The sequence below is a fragment of the Dreissena polymorpha genome, chromosome 1 (genome assembly GCF_020536995.1).
Source record: "Dreissena polymorpha isolate Duluth1 chromosome 1, UMN_Dpol_1.0, whole genome shotgun sequence".
NCBI lineage: Eukaryota > Metazoa > Mollusca > Bivalvia > Myida > Dreissenidae > Dreissena > Dreissena polymorpha.
In genome coordinates, this window is record NC_068355.1 from 210,151,356 (window position 1) to 210,165,459 (window position 14,104).

Here is a 14,104-nt window from a genome sequence, read left to right on the forward strand (position 1 = left end):
CACTATATCGCACGTTAAATGTATTGATACATAGAAAAAAGATAGTAAAATAACCCATCCAAAACGCTAATGGAACGCGAGCTTTGTTGAGCAAAATGTGCCATACCAACAATTTTGAACTATGTTTATAGACACATGATATTTTGTTTTATAACTTTACCAAGCTTTTATTGAAGTAAAATATCCGGATAGAAACTTGTAGATGTATATCCTTGTTATTATTACAAAAACTCACATGCTACATTTAAATTCCTACAGTGATTCCTTAAAATAGCAAACACACGACGACAATATAGAGGTATGGAATCAGTACCATATGCGTTAACTTAAAAGATACACACTCAATTGTAAGGATTGAAAATGTGCACATACTTATGTTAAACAATAACTAGAATATTGAACTGGTCTATTCGATCACAATCTTCTTCCGCGGCAGTGTATGGCGAGCTTGTTCGTTTAGAGTGTGTTAAAAAAATGTTTATCATTAAATTTTGTCTCAAATAAAGCAGAATCCAGCGTCCTTACTTAATAAAGTGTTGATTAATTTCGATTACATTAATTCGCATTTATTACCAATTCGGGAATACAACTCAAGATATTGCTCCAGGAATTAGGATTGTCTTTTTTGAATAATAAATCTGATATAACCACTAGTGAAGTTAATTGTATCTGTCAACGTATGAAGGATATTAATCAGTTTACAAACATAGATAAGTGGTATTGATAACTTTCCCAAACTTAATACTTATTGTTTATTTATATCAAATTTGATTTTGAAAACTAATTAGATCTTGTTTTAAATGTTAGGGAAATAATTTACTTTATTAGACTTCGATGTGCTCCACACTCATTATTCATAGAAGAAGGTAGATATAGAAATATTCCAAGAAGCGAAGGTGTAATTGAAAATGAATACTATTTTTTGTTAATTTGTCCATTATAAGGAGATTTGAGAAAACTGTTGTTCCCTAAATGTTATTTACGCTAGCCTTCTATTATACCATTTTTTGCAACTGACGTCTATTTCGAATAGGAAGACAGTAATTAACCTGGCTAAAGATCATTGGACGTATACATATTACGGGTTTCCGTGATTAACATCCATGAATATCAAGGCGTACCTATGAGAGTGCCACCAATGTATGCATATTGTTATAATGATGAAATAAGCAAATTCGAAAGACGATCGATAGAATCATAGAATGCAATCTCACAACATCGTAAATACATTGAAATTTTCATAACGAAACTGTTAAAAAATCATCTTCTTTTACTATTTTAGTTTACAAATGGTATTTTTAAATAAACTTGCCTTTTCGTCTTTTTTCTTCTTCTTATATTATGCACGGACAGTTCTGATTGTACCAACACTGCTAATGCAAGTTCATGCATAGAAGGTTATTTTAGATTATATGCGGGTTTTAAAGCGGGACTGCACAATTTTTTGTCAAATACTCATTAATTTATATAAAATGTGTAAAAAAAACCTCATTTTATACATATACTTCAATATGAATTAAAATAAAAGCAAAGAAGAACATGTGTCGAAAAATGCGAAATACTTAGTATGCCTGATATTTAGTTCTATATTCGAAAATGTCTGTACAGTCGAATTTGCCAGCATATATATAATAGCACATGCCTATTAGATGCAAAATGACCGCTATAAAATACGGCATACAAATTAGCTCTGCGTGTATCACCATAGCTACTATTTACAAATGGCGGCGCCTACAAACTAATTGTAAACAAGTTGGAAAGCTTTCTACAAAAATAGTGAAATGCCAGGTTTGAGGCTCTTTTCATATATAATTGATATATGTATATAATCTAAATATTTGTGTCAGCCTTATTGTAAATCGATTAGAATGAAATTATCATTTATAACTGAAAATTCTTCAGGAAAACGCGATGTATAGCCTTTAGGATGTTAGTCCATATAAACGGACTCCCAGAGCCTTTGATAATTTTTGCTATGGCGGCTCTGGGAGTCCATATGCAACCCTTCATAAACATGGGTGCAGTTCAGCGAACGGAATCCGTGCGCTTCACTAAACAGACGTCGTTCGAGACAACTTGAGGAAAATAATGAATAAACTTCATAAACATGTTAAATTTACCTGAATGGCAACCTACGGATGTTATCCTTTGCATGCACCCTATACAAATACGACGATGTTTCAACACACTAATCTCGATGACATTTTTAAGTTTAAATTTGAAACAGTGTATTCTGCATCGAATACCACATCGTTATCGGCTTTATAATAGGCTCCATCACATAACCCAACGTGCAAAATATTGGTGTACAGCGACCTAACCAATATTGGGTCAATTTTCCATTATGGCGGATACAGCGTACGAAAGAAAAATTAAGTTAATCACAATTATTTCTTGCTTTAATGGTACCATTTGGATGAGTTGTGGTTTAGACAGGTAAACTTTAATAAGTTCTTGCAGTTTCAGTGTTCCTTAACCCTTGCATTGTTGATAATATTTTGCACCCATGGACAAGAGAAAGCGCATTGCAACTCTCAGCAACCCATTGGGTTATAACGCTGAGAGTTGAATTATTGCAACTAATAGGATGTGTGATTTAAATAGATTCAATCGTTATTGACCTTGTTCTTGCAGCATGTACTCTCCAGTCCGACGAAGTTATTTTAAACGCATGTTTTCGTAAAGTGTCATTTATGATCATCTGCGGAAAAAAATTGCACGTTTCTCAAACGCAACTGCTACATTGCTAGATACAAAAACAAAATTGTAAACCTACTTTTTACTGCGATTTCAAAAATGTTATTTTTGTATTTTATGAGCAAGTTAATCATTTTGGCTGCACCTTATCTCACATCAATCATCAGTATAGAAAGCACCAAAGACGCTTGAAATTGATCAATGTGCGCTCAGCAGTCAAGTTCCAGTTTTATGTACCAGTCAATCACAAGACTTAGTGTCGCTCTGTTATCCATAGTATCACGTTAAGTTACAATTGCATATAATCGTATATATTTAGTGTTAAGTTCTATTTTTAATGTTTTGATTTTTGAAAATTTTAAGAATTCATTCATTCACTTATTTTTGACCATATTGTTTTGATGCTTCTCTTTCCAGCGCACACAGAAGGTAACCCCTCTTTATATATATTGTGTACCTGTTACATGATGATCAGTCCTTCTTGATCTGTTTTTCCTTTGCCATATTGTTCCCTGTCTGTAGATACATACAGCTGAACTTTGGTCTCTAAATTTCTTAAGAAATATCATAAGTCACTTTATAAAATTACGCATACAAGCAACTTGTATAAATTGCAGATATTTTCTTACTTGAACTCTAAAGTTAAAAATGTCAAAATACATGTAATACTAAAACTTATTAAGATGTAATATATTTTAGGCACAAAAAGCAATAAAAACAGCAGAAAATTATTTTATCAAACATATAAAATCATATTCATTCCCGCTTAAAATGCAGTGTCCTAGCATTTTTTTAAAATTATTATTTTTTAATGGGGATGTAGATGTATGATAAACAGAAAAACAGGTAACTGCCTATCGTTTGGTAATATACCAGGCTCAGCACTAATAAAATAACTGCTTGGCAAGCCTTGCCATGAATGGTATTCTAAGCCTCATCTAATATATTAACTTATTATCAGACAGTTACCTATTATTCTCTATAAATCTTGTAAACACTTTTTAAATATTTGTTCATCAATTAGTATGTTGCAGCTGACATTGTATTTTCATATTTGTTATGAGTGGGGTTAAACATAAACTGGAATAATTGCAGTCGAGAAAAATTGGAATAGAAACTGTGAACTGTGAAAGAAGCAGAAAATGTATAAAACTAGGTTTATAAATCTCTCATTCATTCATAATAACCTGTATATTAAATTAAGATTCTGTGTTATTAGCTCGGCTGTTTACGGAGAAAATCCGAGGTATTGTCATAGCCAGCTCGTCGTGTCGTGTCCGTCGTTGTCCGCCGTCCGCGTCGTGCAAAAACCTTGACATTTTGCTCTAAAATCAAAGTGCTTCCACCTACAACTTCGAAACTTCATATGTAGATACACCTTGATGAGTTCTACATGCCACACCCATTTTTGGGTCTCTAGGTCAAAGGTCAAGGTCACTGTGACCTCTTAAAAAAAATAATCTGACAAGCTTTCGCAGCCGAGCGCTGACACCCGTTATGTGGTGCTCTTGTTTTACAATAAAGCTTTAGAAATAATTAACAAATTCTCCTCAGAATGATCAAGTTTGAGATAGAAAAAAAGTTCAGCTGTTGTACATTAGTTTTTATTGTTTTTGCCAATGCCTTCTTGTTATCCATGAGCATGGATTTTTTTTGTGCTAGTGTGTGTAAGGTTGAAATATACCCGGTGTGGCAAAACAAAAATGCAAAAATATTCAATAAAAATAATTGCTCTAAATGTTAAATAAATTTCAACATGTTTAGTTGTTGTATTTTTCATTGTAAAAATTTAACATATATTGTAATTTTGTAGTAAAAAATATACTGTAATTTCTGGTGAAAAATAGTATTTATTAAATAAAATTTGATATAATTACATTAATAAACATATAAATACCTATCGATGTGGAAATTCATTAGGAATAATACATGATTGTGTTTCAGTATATTTTAACATTTTTAGTTTGTTTGTTTTTTATGTTAAAATCAACATATTTATATTGTAATTTTTTAATTAAAAAATATACTTTTATTTCTGGTGAAAAATATTATTTATTAAATATAATTTAATATAATTACATAAATAAATATATAAATACTTATGATCAATGTGGCATTCCATTAGGAATAATACATGATGGTGTTTCAGTATGTACTATTTATATTTAAATACATTTCACAACTAAATGGTTGGATATTTACTAGTATAAATTAGACTATGTGAACATAAATGGTTTTCATGTGCACGTAAGGTGTTAAAAATGGGTTAAACTAAGACAAACACATTACATATTAATACCTTATGATTTTATCATAAGTAATAAGATAATTGATAAAACAAATCATGCAATGCTTGTCACGTGTCACATGTGACTAAAAAGGTCCTGCATACCATTGACCTCAATAAAGTGATTTAACCAAATAACTTATCATTGTAAAGACATATATACAATCTATGGCTTTACCAAATACAATTTTGATGTCAAAATTAATTTTGATGTCAAAATTAATTTTGATGTCAAAATTTATACATTGAGACTCTGATCATTGTGACAATGTCCCTGTTACTTTTTTGGCAATAAGATTTTGAATTATTTCTATAACAGTCATTTCAATGTACACATAGCATATATGTGTTATTAACATTTCTTTTTTCTTAATCAATAGTTTTTCATTTCAACTTATCATTGTACATAAATGTACATGCTTCAAAATACTTTACAATATAGCTTTTGATGAATGCACAGTAGATAGCAATCTAATCAATAAATGCAATAACATAATATATAATTTCTATATTAATCATATGTGTATAATTATATAAATTGTGTTGCTTGCATACATTTATAAAATACATATAATTTATTTGATACCCCCATGTTATATATACCAATTTGCATGTTACTGCAAATGCATTATTTTAATGCTTGTTGTATGCAGTGTTTCCATGCATGCTGTGTGTTCTTCAAGCTTTTTAATACTCATAAAATCTTAACACTATCAATTAAAATGATTAAGCTTATTTATATGTGTCCATTTTAAACAATATGTTATAAAAAGGATGTATAATCAGTAAATCATTGATCTTATTTTTGTAATATTTGGTCTATTGTCAATTTCAAAGTTGCAAACTGAAAGCTGGGATTTAATTTATAATATTTATTTACCAGTTTTTCTTATAAATCAATTGACCTTTTATTTGTTTGTCTTGCTTTTTAAATACATTTGATGTGTTACATTTGTTCAACTGACCCTTTTGTATCACTTCGCTACCATTGTACCCAATGGCAAAACATGTATGTTTTTTCTTTGCATCTTTGCATGACCTGCCCCTGCAACTCCTTGTTGTATGAACTCTTACTAAGAATACTAACTCGATAAGCTTACTGAAGCTATCAACTATTCAAACACATATTGTCGCACGAGTTCAAATAGTGATTACGTTCTTCATATTTTTTTAAACAGCAGATAATCAAGTAATGAGCTAAACTTATATAATGGTATATTATACAAATTATCAAATAGCTTGTCAGTAGTTACACATTCATGTATCTGTTTAGTACAATGTACTATACATGTATACAAATGCTATTATTTTTACGAGTTGTGCAATTAAAACATATATTATTCTGTGGCAGCTAAAAACAAGACATATTTATTACCGGGTATTATGTAGGTCAATTTGATCTTAAGTCAATCAAAGCTGACTTTCTTGTAGCAGCATTAAACATTTTTTGCAGTGGCCTATTCAACATGCAGTGCCACATCACACGTAATTATAGCAGCGTTCTGGGGAAAACCAGACTTAATGCATTTGCAGTCTGCACAGGGACAACACTATCTGATTTTTTGGTATTTTTGTTTAAAGGAAGTTAATGCTTAGAAAAAAACCAAGATTAGGTGTAAAGTGTCACCCCTGATTAGCCTTGTAGACTTCACAGGCTCATTTGGAATGACACTTTACGCACATGCATTAAGCCAAGTTTTTCCCAAACAAGGCTGATTTAATAAAAAATTCAAAACATTAATTGCTGCTTTGAGGACTAGAGACTATTAGGAAATGAATATTCCATCATTTTCAACATTGCCAATATTTTAAGAGTGTACTTATATATAGCTCGCCAATATTAATCTGGCATGGACCTTAATGCAAGAATATATAAAAATAGTGTTACACTGGAAACATTATTTGATGTACTAGAAGCGATATGCATTTATTGAAACTTACATTCCAAAGTAAATTGTTATGTTTACATTCAACTCATGCAAAACGTCCACAAATAATACCACATACAAACAATGGACAAAATCCAAGCGTAAATTGTATGCAAATACATGTATATTTAACAAGTGCTGGGTCAATTTTGTCAATCGAAACATATTCCTCTTTTGAGACACAACAAATAGTTAAATAATATAACTATTCCTGTTTGAAGATGAAATCAGTCTTGTTCTGGGAAAGCACAGCTCTAGCCCTTTGCATGCTGGGAAATTTGTCGTCTGCTAAAATGTCGTCTGCAGAATTTCTAAAATTAGCATTTTCTTCGATTTTTTTCAAAGAATACTATCAAAATAGCAAACAGTTTGGATCCTGATGAGACGCCACGTTCTGTGGCGTCTCATCTGGATCCAAACTGTTTGCAAAGGCCTTCAAAATCCGGTTCCAGCGCTCAAAGGGTTAAATGCGTGTGCATTAAGTGTCGTCCCAGATTAGCCTGTGCACTCTGCACACTTTACGCACATGCTTTAAGACCATTTTCCCAGAACAAGGCTAAAATAAACAGCTTAATTGACATGTTTATTGTTTCTTTCAGAAAAGAAAGGCAAGAAAGTAGAGGACACTGGTCCTGTGATCTTGAGCAGGGTGTTTGTGTTCCCCAATGGCCGTATCCCAGCTTAGCATGAACAGTTTGCACATGCTTATCATTGACTCACTTAAGAAAGTTCCTGAAAACAAAGAATTCCATAACCGCGGAAAGTTTCATCACTGACCAGCCTGTGCGGACTGGACTGGCTTATCAAGGAAGACACTCAATGCACAGACATGCAATCTAGTTTTCAACCAGATTTGTGTAAACTCTATAAGCATAAATTACTGTCTTTTATTTAATTTCAAATTGACAGTAAGTAAGATATTTGTTGATCTATTTAACCTGATTCATGCATGATAACTAATCACAAGTTTTCATAAAAATGATTTTTATTATATTCATAGATATCGGTCAGCGGCAGGTTTTGGAGCGCTTTACTTTTACATTTGAGAAGCGCTCTGAGACAATGGGTCTTAATGCATGTGCGTAAAACGCTGTCATAGCTTAGCCTGTGAGGACCACAGGTTTATCAGGGACAACTTTTTCCGTCAAGACTTGATTTCCATTTACAATTAACTTCATTTAAACAAAAAATCACAAAGTGATGCCCCAAATTAGCACATGTGGAATTCATAGTTTAATCTGGGACGACACTTTGCGCAAAAACATTGAGACTAGTTTTCTGAGAGATTATTGTGTGCATTAAGGGTCATCCCAGATAAGCCTGTGCAGTTAACACAGGCTTATCAGACACAACACTTTCTGTTGTTATCAAATTTGTCATAAAACTTTTTTTCTGAACTGGATCTGCCCTAAAAAGAGACTTTTTATATACAATAAACCCCATAAAAGTTTAAAGTGTTGTCCCTGATTAGCCTGTCGGGACAGCTGATGCTTATTTGGGGCAACACTTAACGCACATGCATAAAACCCTGTTTTCCCAGACTGCAGTTAATTTTTATGTCCCCCACCACTATAGTGGGGGAATATTGTTTTTGCCCTGTCTGTTGGTTGGTTGGTCTGTTGGTTTGCGTCAACTTTAACATTTGCGATAACTTTTGCAATATTGAAGATAGCAACTTGATATTTGGCATGCATATGTATCTCATGGAGCTGCACATTTTGAGTGGTGAAAGGTCAAGGTCAAGGTCATCCTTCAAGGTCAAAGGTCAAATATATAGCTTCAAAGCGGCGCAAAAGGGGACAAATTGTTTCTGACAATCACATATCTTGTTTAAAACAAGCATTCTCTCCACAGAGGGCGAGTACATACAGCAAGACGGAAGCATCATCCGCAGCGGTCGCGGCGTCCACTCAACCACTGACGGCAGTGTCTACGATGGCGAATGGGCCGACGACAAGATGAATGGCGTTGGCAAACTTACCCACCACAGTGGTGCATTCTACGCCGGCGAGTTCGTGAATAACCAGTTCCACGGACGGGGCGTGTACACTTGGCCCAATGAGTCATCTTATGAGGGGGATTTTGTGGAGAACAAGTGAGTCATATTTTTTTGTTTAAAGAAAGTATTTTCTTAAAAAAATATTTACGCACATGCATTAAGCCCTGTTTTCCCAGAGTGTGGCTCACGTGAGTTGTCACTTGGGATTTACTCTTTCATACCTGATATTGGTTCTTGTTTGGGGTATAATAAATAACCTAGGGGAGAGGATTTAAAAAAACAACAACAAGGGAATTGTAACTTTGGAGTTTCCGTTTTGATTTTCTTAGTCAATTCCAGTTGTAATAGTGCGTACTATAGCATGTTTAAATTCAGCGGTAGGTTTACCCATTCACACTAAGCACGAACTATAAAATGAGCCTCGTTTTGGGAAAACCGGGTTAAATGCACGCCCCTGATTACCCTGTGCAGTGTTCCTTAACTCTAATTTTGCTAAGACCAGACTCTTCTTTAAGAAAAAATTCCATACAAGGAAGTTTCGTCGGTTATTAGTCTGTGCCTTCTGAACAGACTCATCTGGGAGCATAATTTACATGCATGCATTATGCCCCGATTTCCTAGAGTGCGGGTTAAATATTCTATGTTTAAAACCACTGGAACATGAGAGAATTCATATTTTCAATAAAGATCGCTCTAGCAGAACAATGTTAATTGTCTCCCTTTACAGTGATGATATGATCCATTATCATATCGAACACACATATATATTATATTTGATGCTATTGAGTATAATTGACATTAATGAAGTAATTCAGCTCAGTGAGTGAGACAAGGTTTTATCTAAAAATTGCACTATTTTAAGGTTTAATAGACTTCAACTAATTTACTATAAATTTCAGAAAATAGTACTTATAAATGCGTTTACGACTTTGAAAAATGAGTCTTTAATTCTTTTTTTGAATTGTAGAAGAATGTAAGCAAAATGAATTCATTTATTATTTTTAAATTTGAGAAATCAGATGTAAATTATTTTATATTGAATGACGGCAAATATATCCAAATTTATTTTTATGAATAAGAAAAAATAGATCTATGCCGGGCACAACAATCTTAATCCATTGATTATGGTCTTTCAGACTCGAGGGTAAGGGTAATTTTACGGATACCGAACAACAGACCTGGACAGGGCAGTTCCGGTACATGGCTGCCCCGGGCCTGCATTTCCATCTGAGACTCCAATAGCACGTGACTCTTTCCCCGCCATTGTTCGGTGATGTCATCCATTTTTAGTGAACGATCAGTGATCATCATTATCATGTTTAAAAATAAATTGTGTACATTATTCAGTTCTATATTTATATTTTTGTCCTTTAGTCCGCACAACATTATATCCGTGAAATCCTTGAATGTGTTTAACCATGCGATATTTTCTAAACTGGTTTACCGTTATCATGTCATTCAAATGGCAGCAGTTGCGTCGTGGATTTTCATAGCTTTGAATTATTTAAGTGACTTATTTACAGATTTGGGCATTTTAGAAGATCGTCATACAATGCTTTAAATGGATACATGTAAGCATCCGAACAAAACCGTGCCGTTTTAAAGAAACAATAGAATTACCAAAAAATACTTCGAATCTAACCACTGACCATTATAATGAAAAAAAATAAACCCGAGGTCACTGGTTCGATCCCCATTTGGGGAGCGTTCTCTCGATCTTCCCTAAAGACACCATGTACTGGTTATAGGCCCAGGAAACGGACTCGAGAGCGTTTCTTTAAGCCTGAGGCTTTCGATGCAACCGAGCTAAAATAAAAAGGGTTAAACTAAAAAGCCATCGATTTAATCACTTGCCCATCCGGGCAGTTTCATTGTTTAATGCATTTAATTCTTATATAATCAGTCCGCATATTTTAATAAAATGTTACGAAAACAACACAAACTCTGCAAATATTTTGATCGTTTCCCGTTTGTAACGCTTACTCGGGGCGGCTGTCGCATAATTGATGTATTTCATGTCGCATAATTGGTGTATTTCATGTATATTCCTTGTTCGGTGTAACTGAATACATAATATCTGTCTTCCTGAAGAAATGCATAAATGGGCATCATATGTCGTCGTCAAATTAGACGAAAAAAATGCACCAAGTTATGGCCCATGGCTGGGTTCACTAATTTGTTATGTCTATTGTAAGCACATGCAGCACTGTTAATTTGTGTATATTTTCATGTTAAATGACAGGTGACAGTTAAACAAACGTGGTCTCGCTTAATTATTGGCATATATATGCACAAGATATGTAAGTCACACATAAAGCCATCCCGTATCAGGTAATTCAACTCATGTTAAAGTCAATCATCCAGACAGCCGTCACCCAATTTATTTGTCCATTATTGTATAAATTGGCATCTGCGTTGTATGAAGGAGTCTTACTTGAACGGCCGAATATACAAGTCGCATTATTGCTGGCTTTCGCGGGATGGGCCCGTTGCGGGCTTCGCATGTATCTTGTATTTGACAAACATTTTGGAAACGTTGTGTTGTGTTAATAAGCAGAAATAAAACGCAAAGAAATCAGAAATGAACTTTAGTTGTTACTGTGTGTTTTCCACGAACAATACGTAATTGTAATTACGTGACACAGTACATTTTATGGAGCCGTGTACCATGGATACGACCGAAGTACGATCACAAGTGCGATCACGTGCCGAAAAAATGAAAACATCACAACCACAACGCGACATGAATTCAGGTATGTTGTTTAAAACAATTATGGCAAACTTGGAGAGGGAATTTCAAAATTTATAAAGTAGAAAATGAAAGTAAAAAGCGTCATGACAACGAAATTTTTAAGAATTGTTTTAAAGAATTTTTTGTAGTTAGATGTTAAAAATAATAATGATGATAATTAATCATGTACGAGGAAATTATGCAAGTATCAAAATCATACAGTTTTTCATTGATCTGTAGTTTTTCTAAAATATCGGGAAATTAAGAATAAAATTAATAAAAAAGAAAGTAATTTAAATTTACAGAATTTTCTGAGTTATAGAAATAATGAAATTAGAGGCGAACAAATCATTGAGAATATTTAAAGAATTTACCTAGAATTTTACATTTACGGAATTAAGAATTTAGGAATTTAGATTATTTAAGACAGTTTCGTTTATTATTTTAATAAAGAAAATAAGGCAGGTTTTGTTTATTATAATGATAAAGAAAATTAAAGAGGACGAATAAATAAAATTATTGGAAAATTTAAAAATAGTTTTCCGAATTGTAAAAGAAAGAAAATAGGAAATAAGAAAAATAATGTTGATTGCGAATATGAATAAGGCAGACACACAAAAAAAATATTATGTAAATATGTATATACGTCATTGTGTTGATGCAAATATATGTAGGATATCGGTAATATTGAAGGTCTTGAGTAATTTTAAGTAAGAATTTAATGCGATCTGACGCGTATAGCGCAGTGAAAATATAACGATATGTACGCATTAAATTTCTAATATAATTGTTTAAGGGTTACAATTATATTTTATGAGCACGGCTGACTGATCAGCGTTCGGACATACCGAGCCCGAGGTTCTGATAACCTTAGCGTCCTCATGAGTAAGAGAATTTATCCCTGTGCCATCGAAGCAAATTACGCTATGGACAGAAGATGCGATGTCGCATAAGAATTATTTGAGTAGTTCGATTAGGAGCAAAGACCTGAATTTTGAAGTATACCGATACGTGTTCTTATATTATGAATGCATATATATAAAAGTCTGCCTTGTCATATTTGCGCATTTTTACAAGTGCACAGGTCAAACATGTCCATAAATCTATGCCCAACGGCAAAACTATAGTGCTAAAGATGAGGTTTATGACACCATGATTTGAACAGGTACGTCTATCATTACCCATTACTCTAGGTCAATAAAGTGGCGCGCGCCTGTCAAAAATTTACTGGCTGCACGTGCGTAAAATGACAGCCTAAGGCGGTACACAGGTCATATTAAGTAAATGGCTTGTCAGATGTCAAACTGTCATGTACTTATCCGAAGTATGTTTTGAGGAATTGACTAATATTTTTTCGTTGTAAAGAATTTATTTTTTTGAATAAGATTTCACAGTAAGTTGTCATGACGATATTTAACAATAACTTAGGGGATATTTATAAATGTTTGCCATGATTTTGAACAACTGATACTTGTATCACCACGACGCAGATAAAAATATCGAGATTTGAAGACAACGCCGAAGAAGAGCGACTTCGCGAGACAACGCCTTCCACAACGAATAGAAGAAACAAACAACATAATTAGAATGGAACATCACGGCGTTTACTCTCAAAGTGAACACCTGGTTCTATCGCTAAAAGAAGACCAACGCCAGAAGATTTCGAAGGACAACAAGTGACGCAACACTGGACACAATACTTGTGACGTTAAAAACTATAGAGTAGATGCAGCCGTTCAACTGTTTGACGTGCGTAGATAACGCATTTGGAATGATACTTCCGAGGCCTAAGACATCAAGGAGAACACTGCTATAGTTAATACCTCGTGAGCATTATGGCCAATAGAAGATCTTAATGTCCCAAGAGAAATGAAGACGCTGGAACCAAGAACAAAAGTACAATCACCAACAACAGAAACAACAATGCGATCACAAAGGTTTTAACATACGTCACAATTGATAAGCAACGCGGTACGCATCAACACCATATCCAGAGACAATATCACGATGGATTCAACAACAGAAACAACGACGTGATGACGGCTGGTTCAGCGACAAAAACAACAGAAACCACGATGACATATCCAGCCTCGATGTGAACCTTGATACGCAGATGAGTGCAACCGACCACGTGCGATTTGCCTACACAGCTTGGCGATAGATAGAGCTTCTTCACGACAGCAATGGTAGATAACATCACCCATGAATCAACATAGACAGAAAACAACAAACCAAGACATCTACTTGACAGCAACAGGTACATATTCAACCCGGGCAATACCTTCTTCGAATGGACAGCACAGGAGGTCACTAGTCAAACAACGCCTGTAGTGTTACGTGGACAATTGATCAACGTCATTTAACATTGATACATGATATTGTAAGACACTTGTCATTCAGGGTTTGATCGTTCTAAAGATTTTAAATCATGAAATATAAAATCTTTCTTTAATGAAAATGAG

General features: G+C 33.8%; 1 protein-coding gene across 3 annotated transcripts in view; it reads left to right on the forward strand.

The window, feature by feature from the left end:
• LOC127864849 (MORN repeat-containing protein 2-like) overlaps window positions 1–10,253 on the forward strand; it is a 94,764-nt gene extending 84,511 nt beyond the window's left edge. For 2 of the 3 annotated variants that reach the window (XM_052404747.1, XM_052404749.1), the window contains 2 exons: window positions 8,767–9,007; window positions 10,048–10,253. In XM_052404747.1, coding sequence (XP_052260707.1) covers window positions 8,767–9,007; window positions 10,048–10,153 — 347 coding nt within the window. In that variant the 3' untranslated portion in view covers window positions 10,154–10,253. The remainder of the gene's footprint in view (window positions 1–8,766; window positions 9,008–10,047) is intronic. The other variant, XM_052404745.1, reaches the window with a different exon arrangement.
• Window positions 10,254–14,104: the final 3,851 nt, after the last annotated feature.